Source organism: Catharus ustulatus, chromosome 3 (genome assembly GCF_009819885.2).
Source record: "Catharus ustulatus isolate bCatUst1 chromosome 3, bCatUst1.pri.v2, whole genome shotgun sequence".
NCBI classification, from domain to species: domain Eukaryota; kingdom Metazoa; phylum Chordata; class Aves; order Passeriformes; family Turdidae; genus Catharus; species Catharus ustulatus.
The window spans coordinates 71,603,590-71,623,773 of record NC_046223.1 but is presented as its reverse complement, the minus strand read 5'-3'; the positions used below and the strand labels follow the sequence as shown (position 1 = coordinate 71,623,773).

General features: G+C 37.2%; 1 protein-coding gene across 1 annotated transcript in view; it reads left to right on the top strand.

Annotated features, from left to right (window-relative positions):
- CDC40 (cell division cycle 40) overlaps positions 1 to 20,184 on the top strand; it is a 37,791-nt gene that overhangs the window by 13,360 nt on the left and 4,247 nt on the right. The window contains exons 4-12 of the mRNA XM_033054937.2: positions 6,561 to 6,644; positions 8,559 to 8,698; positions 9,277 to 9,373; positions 11,035 to 11,174; positions 12,776 to 12,850; positions 13,476 to 13,521; positions 14,868 to 14,969; positions 16,218 to 16,333; positions 16,417 to 16,550. Of these exons, the coding sequence (XP_032910828.1) occupies positions 6,561 to 6,644; positions 8,559 to 8,698; positions 9,277 to 9,373; positions 11,035 to 11,174; positions 12,776 to 12,850; positions 13,476 to 13,521; positions 14,868 to 14,969; positions 16,218 to 16,333; positions 16,417 to 16,550 (934 nt within the window). The remainder of the gene's footprint in view (positions 1 to 6,560; positions 6,645 to 8,558; positions 8,699 to 9,276; positions 9,374 to 11,034; positions 11,175 to 12,775; positions 12,851 to 13,475; positions 13,522 to 14,867; positions 14,970 to 16,217; positions 16,334 to 16,416; positions 16,551 to 20,184) is intronic.

The following is a 20,184-nucleotide window of genomic DNA, read 5'->3' as shown; positions in this document are numbered from 1 at the left end:
CTTTATAATATGTATAATCCTGAAAGTTAATATATATTCATTGAGAAACCTGTATATTAATCACAAACAAAATCCGAGTATTTTTTGGCAACTAGTCTTTCTTATCTACTTCTTGTGCAGTAAATATTTACTCTTAAAGGAGCATTTTTCTCGTGATGCTTGGATAGCTGAGAACATCCATGCTGTCATTGACTGAAGGTCCTTCCAGCCCTTTATTCTATTACACAAGAGGCCAGCAATGGGCATCTGGTGGGGAGTAGAAGAAGGAAGCAAGAAAATAGTGATACATCTGAATACTTCTTTTCAATACACGATCTGTCAGCCAAGGGCAATGCTTCTATATTTATTCATTTTCAGACAACTTGTTGAGGTTTTCTGTTTTTTCTTTGACAAACTTTTCCAGCTGCTTCTTGAACCTGTATAATTTTTCTTTGTCCAGTAACCTCTTTCAGACAGCTCTGCAGCTTATCAGCTTCTTGTGTGAGGAAGTATCTCTGTTTTAAACTTGGGGAACTTAACAGCTTTCTAGTTTGGCTTCATATCCCCTAGTCTTTATGCTAAAAAATGAAATGAGCAGTCATTTCTTATTCACCATTTCTGTGTGATTTCTTATTTTATAGATCTTGACCATAGCTTCTTTTCAGCCTCCATTTTTTTTTCCACCTGGATAGATCTGATCAATCTTCTTGTTCCTCGGTTGCAGCCTTTTCATGCCTATGGCTGTCCCTGTCTCTCTTCTGTGTCTCTTTTAGTTCCACTGTATTGCTCCTGAGATGGAGAGTAAAGCTGTGCACAGTGGCTGCATGTTAATCTCACTGTGAATTTGTTCTGTGAGTAACTTGCTCAAAGCTACTTGCTCTATTTTCCAGATCGTTTATCAATATGTTGAATGTCACGGGCCTGAGCATGAATCCACCAGCAACTTTCTTGTGCTGTGCAAACCAACCATTTATTCTTGACAGTGTTTTAATAACTTTTCATCAATTGACGATGTAAGGACCTGTAGGTGTATTAAAGAGTCTTTGAGACACCCTGTACTCACTCTAACTCAATTTCATAAAGGTATCAAAGATCAATTAAGCTTTGCTTAATCACAGGATTTTCACCTCAGAAATATTCTGGAGGTTTTGTCATTGCAATTTACCTGTAAACTGTGGTATCTGTTCTCTCCTGCACTATATAATGCTCATCCAAGTGCATACTCATTTTCTTTATTGTAGTTTCTACTCCTTGAATCTTCTAACTGTACAAATGTCTGGCAGGTTGATCTCCATATCTCCTCTGAAACGTCTTTTGAAGGATGGCATTGTGTTTGATACATTCCTTTTCTGTCATATTGAGGTGATATTAGGTGAGAGCATCTGCACTGTGATTTGACTTTAGATATCTTGGATGACTGCCTCTGATCCTGGTGTTTTGTTACCACTTATTTGACTCTTTAGTTTCCTGGCATTTCACTTTGAGGTAGATGTGGTGTCATGTTGCCCATATAGAAAGTTCTGGCACAGGAGTCTACCCAAGCTCCACTGTAATCAACATGTGTTCAATACAACCCTCACAGATGCTCTTTTCAGTCCTTGATCACATGTTGACCTACACATTGTTGGGTACACTTTCTGTCCCTGCCAGTTTTGACAAAGGACAAGCGTTAGTTTTTATGTGTTAAAAGATTTCCCTCACCTTTGGGGGAAGACTGCCTTAGTGTCGTGTTTACTTTGTCTACTGGAGTTTGGTCTTTGTATTTTCCACATCTGGATGCAACTTCAACTCTTTGAAGAGTAGTTTCTTATTTCTAATAGCTTCTCTTTACTTACTATTCAGCTGTGCTCACTTCATTCTGGTTGCTTTAAAGTCGTCTTTTATTAGCTGACAGGCATTAGTTTTTTTTCTCCTACATGGTCTCTTTGAAGTGCCCCTGCATTGGAAAAAAAGGCTTTACCTTTTGGTGCTCACTTTCTGTTCCTTTTAAAAATCTTTTCTTAATATAGCCCTCCTGTTTTGAGATTGAAATCATTGTTATAAATGTTTTTATATCTTCCTTTGCTTTGTCAACAATGTTAGTTTGATCTTTATTAAAATGTGTGTCCTTAGAAAGAACATCTTAAAATCAAGTTTCCTGCACTGCTAAACTGGCTTTTTTTTTTCATGTGAGTCTCTTGCATGTCTGCTTAATAGTGCAAGTACATTGTGTAAAAATCATCACATCTTGGGGTGAGATTTGTGCAGTCTGCTACAAGGAGATGACTAAAATATGCCATTATTGCTGTGCTTCTTTCTCTGGCACCATCTCTTATCATTTCATGGTTACTGCATTTTCTGTCTTAATGGTCACTCTGGGAGTCCTGGCAACTGTAACTCACCGCTACTTAGACCTGGAGTTTCAGTCCACAGGATCATTTAATGCTCATTAACACTATTAACTTGTTAATCTGATTTGTCTTTAAGCTTTCTGTGGCATAGAGCACATTTTTCCCCACTGGCATGACCATCTTATTTCTGTATTCTTTCTACCTGGTAAAGCATATATTCTATCCAATTACATCAGAACTGTCCTACCAATTACATTAGTTTATTATTTTAAAACAAGGTATTTCAGTGTTACTGTGTATTATTTTTAGCTTCGGTCATTTTGCATGTGTGCTTGGGTTTTCCATTTCCCTGCCTTCAGTTTAAAAAGGATTCTGTGATTATTACTGTCCCTGTTACCTGAGATTTCAGATTTCTGTGCTACCTTTTCCTTGAGGATATGGTTTTCTAAAGATTGTGTGTCATTGTAAATATCATATTTTTCTTTAAGTATTTTTTAAAGTATTATATTTCTTTAGGTATTCTCTAAGTACCTTGGCTATTTTATCAAAAAATACTCTTCCAACCTTCTCAGTGCCATCTGCTTTTTGATTTAAATGAGACCTACCCATCTCAGTAAGATTCCCTTTATTCCAGGAGTTTGGGGAAGTTGTCACAGGCAATGGAGATGTTTTCCACATTAGGGTTAAAATCTGCAGTGACCGAGAGAGCTGGGACTGTTTAGCTTGGAAAAAAGGAGTCGTAGGGAGAGAGACCTTATTGCCCTTTACAGCTACCTGAAGGGAGTATACTGATGGCATAATCCATAAAAAACATTAAATAAAATAGTCCAAGTAGGCGTTTTATGATCTTGTGAAAGGTCCTCTCCCAGTTTAATAGAAAACCATTAATAATTACTCTGTGGGAGTCTGACTTTTTAAATTGGTAACCAGTTTTGCATCTGCAGTCCTAGGTAATCTACCCTAGTTTGATTCCATTGACATAAGGCAGTCTTCTTGTTTTAATTTCAGCTATCAAATGAACGCTGTTTCTCTAGAAAATTAATTTCCCCTTCACATTATGATTTAAAATGCTTATCTAGCATTATTTTTTCAATGTTATATTCCTTGGAGCATGTCAAAAAAGAGTAGGAAATCCTAACATATGGCACACATTTATTCTTCTGTATCTGTACTCTCAGCTGAAGGAGTCTCTTTTCTTGAAAATTCCCTTTTGAATATTGATTAAAAAGTCAATATATGAGCACATATACCTTTTCAGAAGCAGAATTACAGATTATTTTTTACATGCTGCACACAAACTGTTCATGAATATTTTAGCCGTTTCATAGCTATTTGAGCATCAGTGCTCATCCTAAAAGTGGACTGCTTCATTCATGCAATATTTGGTATTTTTAAATCTCTTCTTCCCCATGATATTAATGTCCCTTTTAATAAGAAATAGTCTTCTCTCTATGAATCTCAAAGCTCTTTATGAGTACTCAGTAACTTGGTTATAGCAGGATTATGTCATCACTAACACTGATACTTTAAATAACTGACTTGGAAATAACACTTGTGGGCTTGGTTTTTTTTAAATCTACTCATGTTACATGCAACACCTACAGTCTCTATTACGTGTTAACAATTGTAGGCACTTTAGTCTCCTATTACTTTGATTCTGCAGAGCTGCCAGTGCAGAGTGGGTTAGTACAACTGTATTTTTCTTCATACCTGAGCTACCTTGGGTCTCTATGTGCTGCATTGCTCAGTGCAGTGTAAACAGGCTTTAATAAGCTGTCTTTCTGGAATGCACATCAAAGTCTAATTATTTAACCAACCATTTTCAGGTGCACTGAAATTATGGATGTAGGTGGAATTGTATCTTTCGTTGCTAAAATGTTGTGGGAAATATCTGTCTCCTAACTAAAACTGAAGGAGACATAGAAGTCAGGGCACATTATGTGGGATACCAGCTGAGTAGGATAAAAGCAAGCTGTCTTTTGCAGCTGCGTATAGGAGTCCCAGCCAGAAAGAAAATATTCCCTTTCACATATCCACTAGAAAGTAGAAATTGTTCAGAGCTTTTCTATGAGAATGATGCTGGACCAAATTCAACTCAACTATAAGAAGTCTCCACTTCCACGGGAAGCTGTGCTTGGCCCAGGGGCCCTATTCATGGGAATACTGTCCCTCTTTTACAAGTACCAAGCAAGTAGAGTCCCGGAGATAGTGTCAATACAGTTGGAGGACAAGTAAACCACTGTATTGATTTTGACAGAAATCCAAAGTAATATCTCTCTACTGTTAACAGAAACCTTATAGCTTGGAAGAGAACTCATTGAAATAGTGGCTTAGTAAAAGCAGGCAGCTAAATTAGGGGAATTGCAATGATTGCAGTGTTGGCTCGGTTTGGTTGTCCATGGAAGTAAATCCTACTAAGAATCTAGAATAAATTATTTTACTTTTAGCCTAGAGATAGTGAGAATGTCTATTTCGTAAGATGGCATTGGTGCGTATTTCTCTCTATATCGTATTCATGGATCATGTGGACATACATTGTTCCACAGCTGGGTCTTACCAGATTTGAAAGTACAGGGCTGGTCAGCAGGTAGATTGCTCTATTTGGATGGGAATACATGCTATGTTTTTGGAATGACTCTTCTACTAATTTCAATAGCATTTTTTTTCCCCCAGCATCTAAAAGGAAATTAACTGGACCATATTCCAGGAGAGAAGTCTTTCTGAAAAATGTTTAGGGAGACAATCTCCTTTGGCTTTGGGAATGATGTTGATAGCTTCTCAACTTGTATGCATTTTTATGTGCCTTTATGAGCCAGTGGTCTCCAGAGCAGACTGGATAATCTCTCACTGCTCACGATTGTCTCTCTGAATCAACAAATTACAGGAGTTGGATTGTATGCTGTAGGATTTAATTCATTATGTGTGTGTGATTACTTTTACTGGTAGTTTAATATCTTTCTTTCACTTTTTTTTTCTATCCTTGATACAGAGAGATTCTTATTGAGTCCTCAAGAGACATTTTGTCACTTTAATATTTAATAAAAATTGATGTTATGTCCGCCAGGGTGCAGCCTTTCCCAAAAAAAAAAAAAAAAAGCTATGGTGGTCAGTATGTGTTCAGTGCACCACCACCTGTTCCTTGGAAACCAAATGAATTTATTTGTCTATCTTACAAGATCACGCTAGCCACTTCTGGAGAAATGAAAAAAAAGAGTTGGATATATGCATTTAATCTGTAAATATCCTGAATAGCTATGAAATGCTGGTTCATTTTCTAAATTATTTATGTGAGTAAATGCAGCAGATTTTGTTGTGGTTAGGATTGTTTTGTTTTTATTGAGTCTCAATAGCTGTTGTCAGGAAATGAAGATGTGAATACTTAATTATTTTAAAAATTATAGGCCATGGCTGCATCTACATTAGATGAAGAGACTCCTTTCAAGTTGAAGCTTTCCCAATTCTGGCAGGAGGAGGATTGAGTAATTTTTGCTGTGGGAGGCAGAATACACACAAAGCCCTAGAAAGCATCATTTGATTTATTATTTCCTCCACCTCTGTCCTCTGCCTTCCAGCTGCTGCCACTCCAGGACTGCCAAAGATGAGTAGCATTGTCTTTGACCCAGCAGAAGTAGCAAGCAGAGTAGAAGGCTGCTCCTGAAGCCAGAGGGCTCTGTGTATGCAGCAGCCACTGGCTGGTTCCCACGTGACTTACTGCCTTTGCATACCGAGGAGCAGTGCCCTGCAATAAAGCAGCATCCATTCTGTATCTCTGACATATGATTTTGAGCTAGTCTTTTCCTTATTCCATGTTCCTACAAGAAGAGGTTACTATGGCATCTCAAAATCTAATGCTTCCATTGCAGTAAACTGGCTTGAATTCAGCATTGACGTCTCTTGAAAGAGGGGCATCCTGGGGTCGTTTTCCCACCAGATTCTGTGACTTGGCTGCTTTGTGTCTTGTATCCACACCCTTTGTATCTTACGTTGTTAACTGTTGCCTATTACATTTATTTGTTTCTCTGAGTTGTGCAAATTTAAGCATTCTGAGAGCAATATGTACTCAAGGGCCTCGTGGTACTACATCGTAGTAATCTTTATACTCAGGCCAAGTCAAAAGTTAATGGGATTCCAAAGTTTCAATCCTTTGTCATCCCCAGAGTTAACAGGAAAGACTTTGCAGAGGGACAGAGTAGTAAAAGCTTTACAAAATTGAAAAGCTTGAAATAAAATATTTTTTCCCTCTTGTTCCAGGTTATGCATTAGATCCCTCTGTAGATAACCCTGAAGCTGCTACCAAATACATTGGTTCTGTCGAAGAAGCTGAAAAAAATCAAGGTAATTAATTTAGAATCTTGTGTAAATTATTTGCATCTCTTTTTAAATTTCTTATTTATTAAGAAATGGAATAGGTATTAACAAAGGAAGGTATAATGGGAGACTTACCTATGTCAAAAAACACAGTAAGGGAGAGATGTGTTGCAATTTTAATATAAGGTAGGGAAGAGAGATATTGAAGTGTTTTGTTTTTCTGAAAGTAGCAAACGCTTTAAGTTGTCATGATAAATTTCAGAATAGAATTTGCAATGTACCATTGCATGAATACAGTTTATCGGTACAATTTGAAACAGCTTTTTGGTTCTCTTAAATTGTCTTATCTAACATTGTCATGTGTCTGCATTAGGATACCTGTATGTTGAGCTAATCACCATGACTGCTCCTCAGGAGCAAACTGTGTGCTGCCTCTGCACTCCTGTTGGGAGCTGCATGTTATCTCTGCTTAGCAAAGTTAAGCTCTTTGGGCTATTTGGAAAAGAAAAACCACTGGAAGGTTACCAAATGGTGGCAGTGTGGCATGCCACTGGGAGGCTTGACTACCAGGGGCATGGGGTTTGTAATTAATACTTTGATACAAGATATTTAACACTCAATGGGACTTGTTGGCAGTAGAAACGTGTACCTGTGTAAACATCATGGTTATGCTTTCCCTTGCATGTCTTTTTCAAATATCCTATTCACATAGGTGTACAAAGGGTCTTTCCGTGTGCTCTTCCTCAGAGTATGTCCAAGCTTATTTCACTTTCCTTCCAAAGAAGGGAATTACTAAGATTAAGATATTAAAAAAAAATTAAAAACACTTTTCATAATGAAATTTTGTACTTCATTTTAAGAAAACCTTTGATTAATGTGAGAGTCCTTCTGAGCACTACTTTTTATATTGCCTGTTTTCCCCTTGTTTGTGTAAAATTTCTTTTGTCTCTTTTGCACTAGATGAGTATTTCTGCTGATGCAGAAAAACGTTGTCTGGAAATTGAACATAATTGTATATACAATTGTGTATACAAAACTTAATATGTTAAAATAATTACTTACAGGTTTTTTTTCCTCTCATATCTATATTGTATAGTGGTTTTGAAATTCTGAGGGTTCAATAATTGTGAAAAGCTAGTATTTCTGTGAAAGAACAAGATAGTGGTTGGAGGGAGATGACTGTCAATAGTTACAGACTTTTTAAGAGGGCCTATAGCAATAGGACAAGGGAAATTATTTTAAGCTAAAAGAGGATAGATTCAGACTAAGTTATAAGGAAGAAATTTTTTACAATGTGGTTGATGAAATACTAGAACAAGTTGCCCAGACAGGTAGTGGGTACCCCATCCCTGGAAATGTTCAAGTTGATGTTAGACAGGACTCTTAGCAGTCTGATATAGTTGAATATGTTGCTGCTCATTGCAAGGTGGTTGAAGTAGGTGACCTTTAAAGGTCACTTTCAACCCAAACCATTCTATAATTTTTTCTAAATTAAAATACACAGCTATGGCTGGGTTTTGGGACACTTGTCGTATTTTCATTTTGGGGCTGGTTTTTTTAAAACTAAGAGAGTTCTGACAGATCAGATCCAAGAAGACTTTACTTTCAAAAACTACACTATTTAAAGCATGAAAATTGATGTATTCATACAATCTGCAATGCAGACTTATGGTTAAAAATTTATGGTACATGCATGGTTAAATATTCTAACAAGCAAAGATACAGAGATAAAGTGGTTGTTTTGTTACTGTGCATAGTTAGCAGTGTTCATAGCTGGAAAAGAGAGTAATGCTTTGGTCAATTTTACTCAAGTAGTTTTTCCATGATGTCCTTTATACTGAAAGGAGCGGTGGTGGTGGCTTTTCCTTTTAAACTGACTATGGTGCAACCTCTGATGTATTCTGTGTTAGCAGTTAGTCAGTGTATTGTTTTCTTCTTCAGGTCTAACAGTGTTTGAAACAGGACAGAGGAAAACTGAAAAAAGGAAGAAATTCAAGGAGAATGATGCATCTAATATTGATGGTTTTCTGGGACCATGGGCAAAGTATGTTGATGAAAAAGAAGTAGCCAAACCATCAGAAGTAAGTACTACTTTAACAAAAGAGATACAAGTTGAAACCACTGCCATGTACTGACAACAGAGATCCAGCTGCCCTAGTGCTTATCCAAGCAGAAGATTCATGCTGTGCTTTAGGGTAACAGAAACATTTTAGGTGATATGTCCAAATAAGATGTTCCAGATATTCTGCATTCAATTATTTGGTCTGGTTTGGTCGTAGAGTCTGATTAAAAGAAAGAGCTTGGGAAAAAAGAAGTGAAAGTAAAACTTTTTTGAAAAAAACCTGGCAAATGAAAATCTCCAATATCACACACACAAATACACACACCCTGGACCATCCAACCAACAGATATTTGTCTTGTCCAGTCAGTGCTTAGCTTTAGTCTATGACTCAAAAGATAATTGGGTTTTTTTCAGTGTACATAGCTTTCCAAGCCTTTATGGTTTTGATAGAGGTATTCTCTTTATGGGTGCTTAGAAATATTTCTAATCTCATTTAGCAAATAAGTGTGTTCTTAATATTGAGTAAACAATAGTACAGTTCTGCATATGTGATTCTGAATGCTGACTTTTTAAGAGATCATGTTTTATTTTTTCCAGGAAGAGCAAAAGGAGTTGGATGAAATAACAGCTAAGAGGCAGAAGAGAGGAAAAGTAGAAGATGATAAACCTGGAGAGGAGAAGACTATATTACACGGTAATGGCATCTTCCTGGCTGTTCTCATTTTCTAGCTTACTGTGTTTTCTTGCCTGCTGTGTTAATTAGTAAGGATGGCAGACAACCTCAGCACATTTATGTTTCTGTATTGGAGATAACAGCACTCACAGGCAAAAGCATAAAGGACATGGGGAAAGGGATAAACATGGACTAATTCTGCTCCGTACTGTGAAGAGCAGTGTGGAAATGTCATTTTTCAGGGTGCTGGTTTGATTTATTTATTTTTAATGTTACTAGATGCACGTATCTCTTTCCTGTTTCACAGAGCAAACATATCAAAGTTATGAGTTTGGCTTCGTTTCAGCTTCAGAATTACTGTAGTTTTATGTGTCAGTACTTTCATCAGCAGGTAGTGCTCTGAGTTATGGTTTATGAACAATTTAGAAAATCACTTGAACTTTACACTTCCTCAATTTTTAATGTAAATGTTCTTGCCGTCATATTACGAATAATTGTGTATCAATTAATTACCCTACAGAAGCCTGTAGTATGTGGTACCTTCAAAGAAAATGGTTTGGTAATTTAGTAAAATTCAGTAATTTTTAAAAACTGTTCTTCAGCTGTCTGCATACAGAACAGCCCTGTGTTACGTTGCTTGGTGCAGATAGTTTGGTAGGCAGGGTCTCTCTTTGTGTACCAGTGTCTACAGCCAGGCTCACACACACAGGCTGTGAGCATCCTTTCTAATGTGTGTGGAGGAAGGAGTGGTGGCTGTGAGATAAGCGTTGCTGACATTAGAACATTCTTCTGTTTACGTGTAGTAAATCATGATGGTATTTGTTGAACAGCAGTAAGCATAACAAACATGAAATTTTAGCCATTGAGCCTCCTACGGACTAATGATTTTGTATCCAAGTTTTCATGCTCTCTACCTGAAATTTCATAGTGAAGGACCTTGCCATATAAACTGTGATCTACGCACATGCAAATGTTCCAGAAATACCCCATTTTGAAGATGTGTGTAAGCATGGAAGCATGGATACTTGCAAGAGTACAACCAAAACTGCCATAACAACATTCTGGAAACTGAGAAATTAATTTAATTGGTGCACAGTTTATTGTCATGGCTACCCAGCACACAACTACTCTGAAATAATCCATTTTCATGCACAATGCATCCCTGTGTTTCTGACCATCCAATCACTTCTTAAATCTAGTTAAAGAGCAGCTGTTGGCTGCTGCTGACCAATATTGGCTCATGATGGCCAAATGAATCTTTTTTTCCTTGATTTGTAATTCTGTTGACATGACTGACACAGCACAGAGCTGGCTAGAATGTGAGTTGCAAGTAAATGTCAGCGTTAGAGTTGCACGATTTAATCTATGTAGTGTTAGTATAAGCAGTGTCTTTTTGGTCTTGCTGTTTGATGAGGGGTAAAATGGATAGGAAAAAGATTATGTTATTGTTTGGATTGTAAGATTCCAAGCAGACTTCACTGAAATGACTTAATTGGAGCTTACCTGATGTCAATTAAGATTCCACATCTGTATGAAGAAACAGGGTTTTTTTATGCCCTCCTCACTCACCTCTCCCTCTACAGCAGAGCAGCTGTGTTGAGAAAACTATAGTTGTGTGAATTGTTGAGCCTTTCAGCCTCTTAAAAATTTGGATTCTCAGAAATCTGTGTTTACCTTTTCAGTTAAAGAAATGTATGACTATCAGGGGAGATCTTATCTTCATGTCCCTCAAGATGTTGGAGTTAATCTTCGTTCTACAGTACCACCCGAGAAGTGCTATCTTCCAAAGAAACAAATCCATGTGTGGTCTGGGCATACAAAGGTAGGAATGTTTGTGAGCATACAGTGTGACAGCCCGTTTAATTTTCTGTCTGAGGCTAGTAATTTCTTTGAAACTGAAGAATCAGTAGAAGAGGATTTTCCTCTTTACCATACTTTGCATGTAATTAGTTGAATTACATGCTCGCACAAGGCGTTTGCCTGCTCAGTTGCAGTTGTCTAGGTGCATATACTTTTTTGTTAACATAATGACTTCCTGACCTACCTTAAAGGGAAAAGTATTATTCAGTGACTTCTGGGGGATTTGAAGTTATTTCTTAAATTACAGTGTGCATAACAAAAAGGCTAATTGTAGAGATTCCTGAGAATATGTGAGGTTTGAGGCTTTTTTGTAGTAAGAGTACTTAAAGACTACTTAGTATCAAACTTAGGTAAAGTTACATAGGTTTTGTGATTATAGTACATTAGCACTACAGGTCTCCCAAACATAGCTAATACCTTTAAGAGGTGTGTCTTGGTAAGAGTTTTCTTTGGTGCTGTTTAACATCCACAGTTCCTTCTTGTGTCAGATACCAAAACAATATACACACTTCTGGTATTAAAAAAGTGTTTCACTGGTCAGGGTTGTATAGCATATACTCAATTTGCTGCTTCTTTTGCCACTAATTTTAAGTATTGCTTGAGAGGGTATATGCTGCACTGCAATGGACATCACCTTAATAATACTTGGATGATAGAAGAAAGGAGGACACAGGGAATGTTTTTAGCTTTTGCTCTTTTTTTTTAAGTTGAGTCACATCTCTGAGCTCTTCTTAAATGATTGCTACATCAATGAGCTTATAGCTGCAGCTATCAGGGCTTTCCAGAATGACATCTCCTCCCCAAAGCTCTAGTCCCTCCTCTGCCTATTATCCTATTAAAACAGGCTGATGTGTAAAACAGTTTTCTCCTTCAAACAAGATGAATAATGATATCGATGAGAGAGACAGAAGAAAAATGGGCTGACAAATTTAGAAAAACTGGCGGATATAAGTAGACAGTAATAGTGAGGATAAAGTACCCAGCTCCAACCAAGGATGGGAGGGAGGAACTGGATGGCATGTGAATAGAGCAATCAACATGAAATGGAAAGGAGAGACATTAAAGCCACAAGTACTTGGGGGTTCTTTGGACTTCCCAGAAAGGAGTACCTGGAATACAGATAGTTGTGAAGATGCTGTGCCCAGGAAATCTGAGCTCAGTGGATAGAAGGCACTGGTAGTATATGTAAGAAATTGAACTGGCCAAAAACTTTTTTTTTTTCTTAAATTCAGTATCTGCTCCATCTGAAAAGGCTTGTTATACAAAGACAGTCTCCCAATTCCCAGTTTGTATTTGTTTGCTGTGTTTGCCGCAGTAATGGTGTGGATGTTGAAGGAGGTTGTATATACAGCCATTAAAGTGAATCAACTTTTTTCCAATGGCATTTGCTCAAAATACATCACTGTTTCTAAAATGGAATGTGGGCAGGTTATTTCTTTTTGAGATACAGTATCTTTTTATTTTATCAAGATAAACTTTAGCTTTTTGCTTGGAAAAGAGACTAAACAAACTGAGGAAACTCTAGATGATCCACTTTCTATTAACTTATGTTCTTATTTACAGGGTGTCAGTGCAGTTAGATTGTTTCCTCTGTCTGGGCATATACTGTTGTCTTGCTCTATGGATTGCAAAATTAAGGTGAGTTATTTTTCTATTTTCATGTATACATTATATACCATCTTGGAATGCAGACAGTGCATTTTAGGATATGTAAACATTTGATACTTCTACCAAATCTCTTTTGTCTGTGTTGCTTTTATTTTTCTCACTTAATTTTTAAATTACAAATTAATTGGAACAAAGATAGAAATAGTACAGAAGACTGAGGCTGTTAGAACAGTGTTAGTTGTTTTTTTAATAGCATTTAGAAGGTCACAAGTTTCTCACGTTGTTGCCTTTGTTGTTATACTAATTCATTTTCTGTGAAGCCTAGTTTTACAGCTAACAATAGGTTTCTGCTGAAGTCTTTTACTGAAGCAGATGTGGTGTGAACAAATTTCACTTCAGTCCAACATATATCAACAGAAAGCTGATGTTTTGGGGATTTTTTTAAGTAGCACAACCTTAAGTCATTAAAGTTGGAATATGGTATGGAAGTTTTAGTTATTCTAAGGGGATTTTGCTTACAGGAAGGTGACAGCATTCTAGTGAATTTCTGGATAGATTGTGATTTATCATGTTATAAGTCTGTAACTAATTTCTTAAAAGAAATATATATCATTTAACAATTGACATATTTCCCTCCCCATCTTTTTTTTCCTAGCTATGGGAAGTATATGGTGATCGAAGATGTCTACGGACATTTATTGGTAATAGTCTTTTTTGAAACTCATTTATGTATAGAACAATTTCCTTGGAGAATATGATTTAGGTTAGCTTATTTATTTCTCATAGAGAGGACTTGTGCATCCAAGGCCATGTTTGGAATGATCTTGGCAGTAAGAACTGAAAAAGATGCATGTTTCATTAAGAACTTTGTCATTAAGCAATTTAATGTTGATGTGTAACACCTTACAATCCTTAAAACAAAACATTAGTGTACTACAATCATCTTATGCAAGACTCCTTTTCAAAGGCAAAATTTTGACATTAAATTGCCCCATCTTCATGTTGAAAACAGCAACCCTCTGTATTTAACCAGTGAGTGTCTCGTGATCTGATCCCTCCTTAAATAGGTCATTCCATCTGTGCTGAGTTTTTAGTGCAAAAGCATGGGAAATCTTTTTTAGGTTCAGGCGTGGTCTTTGTTCATGTAACAGGTGCTTTTTAAAGCAGCTAGCTGAGAGAGAGAGAAATTCAAACTTCTTAGCAGCCTTGAATGCAGAACAAAAGTAGCTGATTCTCCTGTTGAAATAGGAACATTTCTAGAACACTGAGTGAATATATGTTGAGTAACAAGAGAGAAGTCTTTTTTCACCTATTATTTCTGATGACAGCAGTGTGGCAAAGATGACAGCTCAAAAAAGGTTCTCTCTCAATAGACTGCTCTCTCTGAACAGTGTGACTGTTTTTCTCAAAAGGTTCTTCTTATCAACCAGATTTGGCTGCCATTTTGCTGTATTTCAATTACTGTATCAATATTTAAACTAAAAAGCTGCAAGTCTGATGTGGTGGTCAGATAAACGTATTGAGGCTGAGGAGTAGCAAGATTAACATCAGATGAAAGCATTTTTAGTTTTCTGATCTAATATTTCCCATATTTCATACCTGTTTTCTAATTTTAAATGCTTCTCCATTGAATGAATCTCATGTAGTGTTTGTCTCTCTTTTTCATTAGATGATGGTATTTATTAGAATGTTTTAAATTTCTTCTGAAGTTCTGTTGTGTATAAATTTATACAAGTTTATACTTGTTTGTCAAGTGGGTTTATGCAATGCTTTTGTTTTTTTCTCCAGTGTCTTAGATGTGTGAGGGTGTTATGGGGTTTTATTCTCATCATTCTTTAGGAGTTACCTTTTCGTTGTCACTTGAATTGCTCTTTCCAAGTTCTCATTAAGAACTTCAATATAAGTGATTTTCTTTTTCTCTTTGCATTGTTAGAGCATTTAACTTGAGTAATATGGCTTGGGGGTTTTTTTAAAAGCTCAACCTCAACACACTAGTTCTAAGTATGAATGGATGAAAGTTTACCATTGCATTTTTTCTATTTTGTAGGACACAGTAAAGCTGTTCGCGACATCTGTTTTAACAATGCAGGCACTCAGTTCCTTAGTGCTGCATATGACCGCTATCTAAAACTCTGGGACACTGAAACAGGTAGGCCTGTATTTTGTGGGTGCTGTTATTTGGCACTATTTTAAATTAATAGTCACTATAAAATGTCTTAGCATTCAGATTGTTTCCAGTTGTCCTTCATATTGTCTTATAGTTCACTGTTTAGGCTTTCATTGCAGAATAATTAGTCTTTTTTTCACATATTTTGTTGTTATCTGTAATGGTGCAATTGACACTACCTGTATTTTCATATATCTTTTTGTTTGAGACGTTTCATAGTTATTTGTAATGCTAGAAAGAATTTCAACAAAAAGACATCTTGCCAAATCATTTAATTGCATGTTTAAATTTACAGGCATAAAATTACTCTTTACACCTAAATATGCTTAATTTAGAAAAATTATCTCACTTGGTCTTTTGCTTAACCTGAACTTGAAGAGCACTCCAAATTAGAAAAGGTGGTGATAATTGAGTTGCTGGTATAGAGAGTTGAAGGGCAGATCTGATGCCCTCATGCCTGGGAGATGCTCTGTAACATTCTGCTGCAAATAGTTTTTTCAGTTAAAAAAAATACAGGATAGATTTTGTCAGTATTCTTTTAAGCCTTGGTCTCTTCCTAAGACGGGAAGTTCCCATGTTTGAAAGAGTTGTTAGCTTTCTGGGTTAGCAGTGGCACTAATCTTACACAGATGATAGCCAGAAAGGTGTAAGTCTGATTCTCCAGTGTTGAGTTTGAACCTGAGTCTGAACTCAGTTATTTAGACAGAGCTTTTGGATTAACATGGCTCCTGTGAGTTACAGATGAAGTGTAATCAGGGTATTTGTGGCTGAAGCTAAGAGGAGAGGTTAGGGCTTTATTTTGCAGTTGCATTACTGTTACCCATTTCTAAGGCTAGTCTTGAGTTCTTGCCCAAGTTTGTATCTCTTGTTGAGAAGACCTCTGATCCTAAGGAGGTGAAGTTTTGCAAAGATATCGTGATATCCTGAGCCTGTCCTTATGTTCTTGTTATGTCCTGGTGGCATACAGAGTACTGAGCAGTTGTATTGTTTGGGAAGCTGTAGCAAACTTACAGGACAGTTTGTGTGTGTGCATGTTTATGCAGGTACACACACACAAATGTGGAAGAAGGTCTGATCAAAGAGCAGGGAAAATTCTGCCCTCTAATTCTCTCAAGGACTTTAAAAGAAGTGTTGTCTGCTATTAAAGTGCTTTTTTTCAGTATCTGCAAACAACCAATCAGTCCATAGCACTTCCCACCTGATACATTATAAATGGGTTTTCTGTTGCAGGGCAATGTATTTCAAGATTCACCAACAGGAAGGTTCCTTATTGTGTTAAATTCAATCCTGATGAAGATAAACAAAATCTGTTTGTTGCAGGGATGTCAGATAAGAAAATTGTGCAGGTATGTCTACTCAATATTTATTTCTCTAAAAGTACTGGTATTTAGTAAAAAACAGTTTCTTATTCTGACTCTTTTAATTGTAGTGGGATATTCGAAGTGGTGAGATTGTGCAGGAATACGATAGGCATTTGGGAGCTGTCAACACCATTGTGTTTGTGGATGAAAACAGAAGGTTTGTGAGTACATCTGATGACAAGAGTTTAAGAGTCTGGGAATGGTAAGTTTAAATTTTGAGTTTTACCTCAAAGTATATTGTGAGCAAACTGAAAAGAGAGTTCAAAAAAGTACACATAACACACAGGCCACTGGAGTGTATTAGTTCTAGCTAGTTCAGGAAAAGCTTTAAAACCTTGTTCTGACTTAATGCCTGAGACACTTCATTGATTTCCTCTTCCCTAAAGAAAAAGATAAGACAGCCCTTTCAGTCTGCACTCTGTTAGTTGTCTCTGCTCTCTCCCCTTTCCCCAAGGGTCTGTTAGTCCTTAAATTAGCTCTTAAAGCAATGTCTTTTGTATTACAGTTAGTGTGTGCTGGTTTTGAATGCTTTGAACTTGGATGTCCATAGTATTATATGATACTTGGCCCATGTTTGAAATAACTAGTTCAGTGTAGCTTTATTCTGGTTTTCTGTTAGCCTGACTTTTTGGCAATAATTGATGCACACAGTATGAATACAGTAGATGACAGAAAAGAGAGAATCTGTCCAAGGAAAAATAACACAAAATATTTGAAATGGTTTCCAGTTTTTAACATTTAACCTGCATAGAAAACAGATCACTCCTATCTGAAATGTTTTTCACAAAGTTCTAGGTACTAAGATCTTGAACTTAATACTTTCAAGATTTCTCTTGAATTGGATTTGAGAATTGCATTTTGAAATAATCAGTCCCATATCTTGAGGTATTCGTTTCCTTTTGCTGTTCACACATGCAAAGCTGTGTTGCATAATACAGACGCTAGTTCGACAGTTCTGTGACTAATCAGTTCCTTCCTGGCTGCTTGCTTTCTTTTTTTTTTTTTTTTTTTTAACTTTTTTTTTTCCTGTAGCCTAGACAAGAGACTTCAGTCTGTGGTATTGGAATGTTACCCAAGCAGCCAGCTAAATCCTCAGCTTGTCTGTGATCAGCTGCTGTCATTGCCAGTAGCAGTGGCAATGACCAAAGTCTGGGAACCCAGGCTTAGGCTAGACATTAAAATGCTGTCACCATATGCCACTCCAAGAAAGCCTCTGTTTAGAACATTATAAGTAGACCCATGCAGTCACTGAGCTCCTTAAGGAAAAATCTTTACAATACCATATCTGCTAGGGAATGTCTCCTCTTTGCTGAGTGGGAGGATGATCTTGCTCACACAAATCTGTTATTTCCTTGAGATTTGATTGCCCCTGTTTTATGAGCTTTGTGTGATGGCTGAAATAAATAGTGAAGTGGGTGGATTTAGTCAGTCTGTGGAGAAAGCAGGAAAGGCAAAAAGGTTCTGGCATGGGAACATGACAACTTGATTGTTCCGGTAGCAGAAGTTTTTTCCTTCTGAAGAAAAAAATGTGTAATAGCCTGTTGTATATTGAAGAAAGAGTTCCCTTGTTGAAATTATAGGAAACTCAACTTTAAGCAATTAATGCAGTAGTTGGGAAATTCTTTGGTTTTATAAAGAGCAAATGTAATGCCATCTTCCTGGATGTGACTTGAAAATCTTCCTCCTTAACCTGCCATGATATGTTAATTGGTCTGTAAACATATTTCTGTAATTTCAAGATCCAGATTTTTAAAATGCCTTAAAACTAAGTTAATACATTAATTATGGAAGATTTTTGAACTCAGAAACTTCCATGGCAAATTATTTCTCAAATCCTTTTTTCCTAAATTGATAAGAAAAATGATTTGCTACTTAGCAGTGATTTGGTTACTGCACCTTTTGGCACTTTTCTTCATATGCTCTTCAGCACAATGTTTCTTCAGTATCTTACAGAAACAAAGTGGAAGTAATTATGACCAGAGTATGGCCTCAAAAACTAGTAATTAGAAGTTGGTCTAATTGCTTAGTTTCAATTGTCTAGAGGAATTCTGTAGTGTGTTTTGTAAACACTTTGACTTGGCCAGAGCTGGTAACAGGATGGCACATCTGACTTCATCACAGTGAGGAACTCCTGAGAACTTAAATCTCCTTTCCCCAAGAATTCATCTCTTGCACAAATTTCAATGGGCTGTACATAGAATTGCAGTTGGTCGATTGCTGAAAGTTCAGACTTCCACTATAGTACAGACTCTTGTAAATTGCACAGTTTATTTAGGAGTATTAATGGGAGCACTTGAAAAATTGTCTGCTTTTGCATTTCATGTGATTGGGATATTAAAGCTGGCATGGGTATCATATACTTTGTTCTCTCTTCTAGAAATGCAAAATGCTATTTTGTCTTAGCTTTGTATGCATCTGATCCTGCTTGGACAAGCAATGAAATTATTTGGGCATATAACTTTGGAGGCCATTATTTCTTTTTACCTCTAAGTCAGGCAGCAAAGCAACAACTGTGTAGTGATAATTTAGCTGTTATGCTGACAGGTTTAGGAGGCTTGCCATCTCTTTAAAGATGTGCCCCTCAGTGGGCCTTTTCACCCATGGCTCCTGGTAGAGATAGTGTAGTCTCCTGAGAGACATCTTCATGATGTGTAGGTCCCAAAACTGGATTGGGTTGGCTTGGTTTTATTCCTTCTTCTGTTAAAAACATTTTTCTACCTCTTGCCTGGGGAAGAAGCTGTATCAGAACCCCAGAGTATAACACTTCTAAATCTTGGCTAGCAGATATCACTTCTGGTATTTAAAACTGTTTGGCCTTTGAAATGCTATGAAGTGGTGAAAGGACTTTTAAAACATTTAGATTTTAAATATTTGTCACAAAAAACAAATATATTATGTGAGTTTTGTGGTTGGACAACCATGATAGCATCTGTGGTGGTAATTTTTTTAAGAGCGCAAGCTGACATTACTTATTTAGCAATTTGACTGGAAGCAAATGTGAAATACAAAATGCATCTCTTCATTCTTCCTAATAGTTTAATGCAGCATATCCTGCTGCTGTTCCTAAGTGTGCCTGGTAGGTATCAACATAAAGCAGAGCTGTTGTGAATAAATTCTAGTAGGTGAGTCTGCCTTCATATGTAAAAGGAAAAGAAGGCAAAACAACTGGTGCTGCATTTAAATTTCTGACTGCAGTACAATTCAGTACTGCAGATGCACCTTCTGTGATGAGACTTCAATGGGGCTTCCAATGGGATTGGTTTTACCTGGCACTGAGGACTCTGGAAGGTTGTTGTTCTGCAGGAGTGTTGGGTGATGGGAGCAGATAAGGGCCTGGCCTTGCTGCAGCAATAACCTTGTGTCCTGTTGCAAATGGAGCTGGAATGTCTTTGGGTAGGATCACAGGGGCTGTACTTCCTGTGCTGTTGTGTTGATTGGCCTCAGAGATGATGTGGATTTTAGTTACTTCTTCAGAGGTTTGCTACCCAGCAGCAGTCTTATGTCTGCCTGCTTGGAAGCAGGTTATCCCTGGCCATAAAGTGCTACTTTTTTCCATGGAATGTATTAAGTGGGTTGCCCTTCTTATTCTGAGGAATAAATGATTTTAACTCACAGGAGCATTTGTGTCGCTTCCTGACAACAGAGCAGCTTCACCCTGCTTGCCCCTGTGTATGTTGCTTAACTGAAGATGATGGGAAGTAAGTTCCTCCACAATAAAGCAGGATGGTAATTACCTTGCTAATGCCGACTCTATTGCCATCCAACAAGGCTCAGGCAGCTGGGACAAGGCAGCCACCCACGCTCTCTGCTCTGAGAGCGTCCCAGCAACCCTTCTG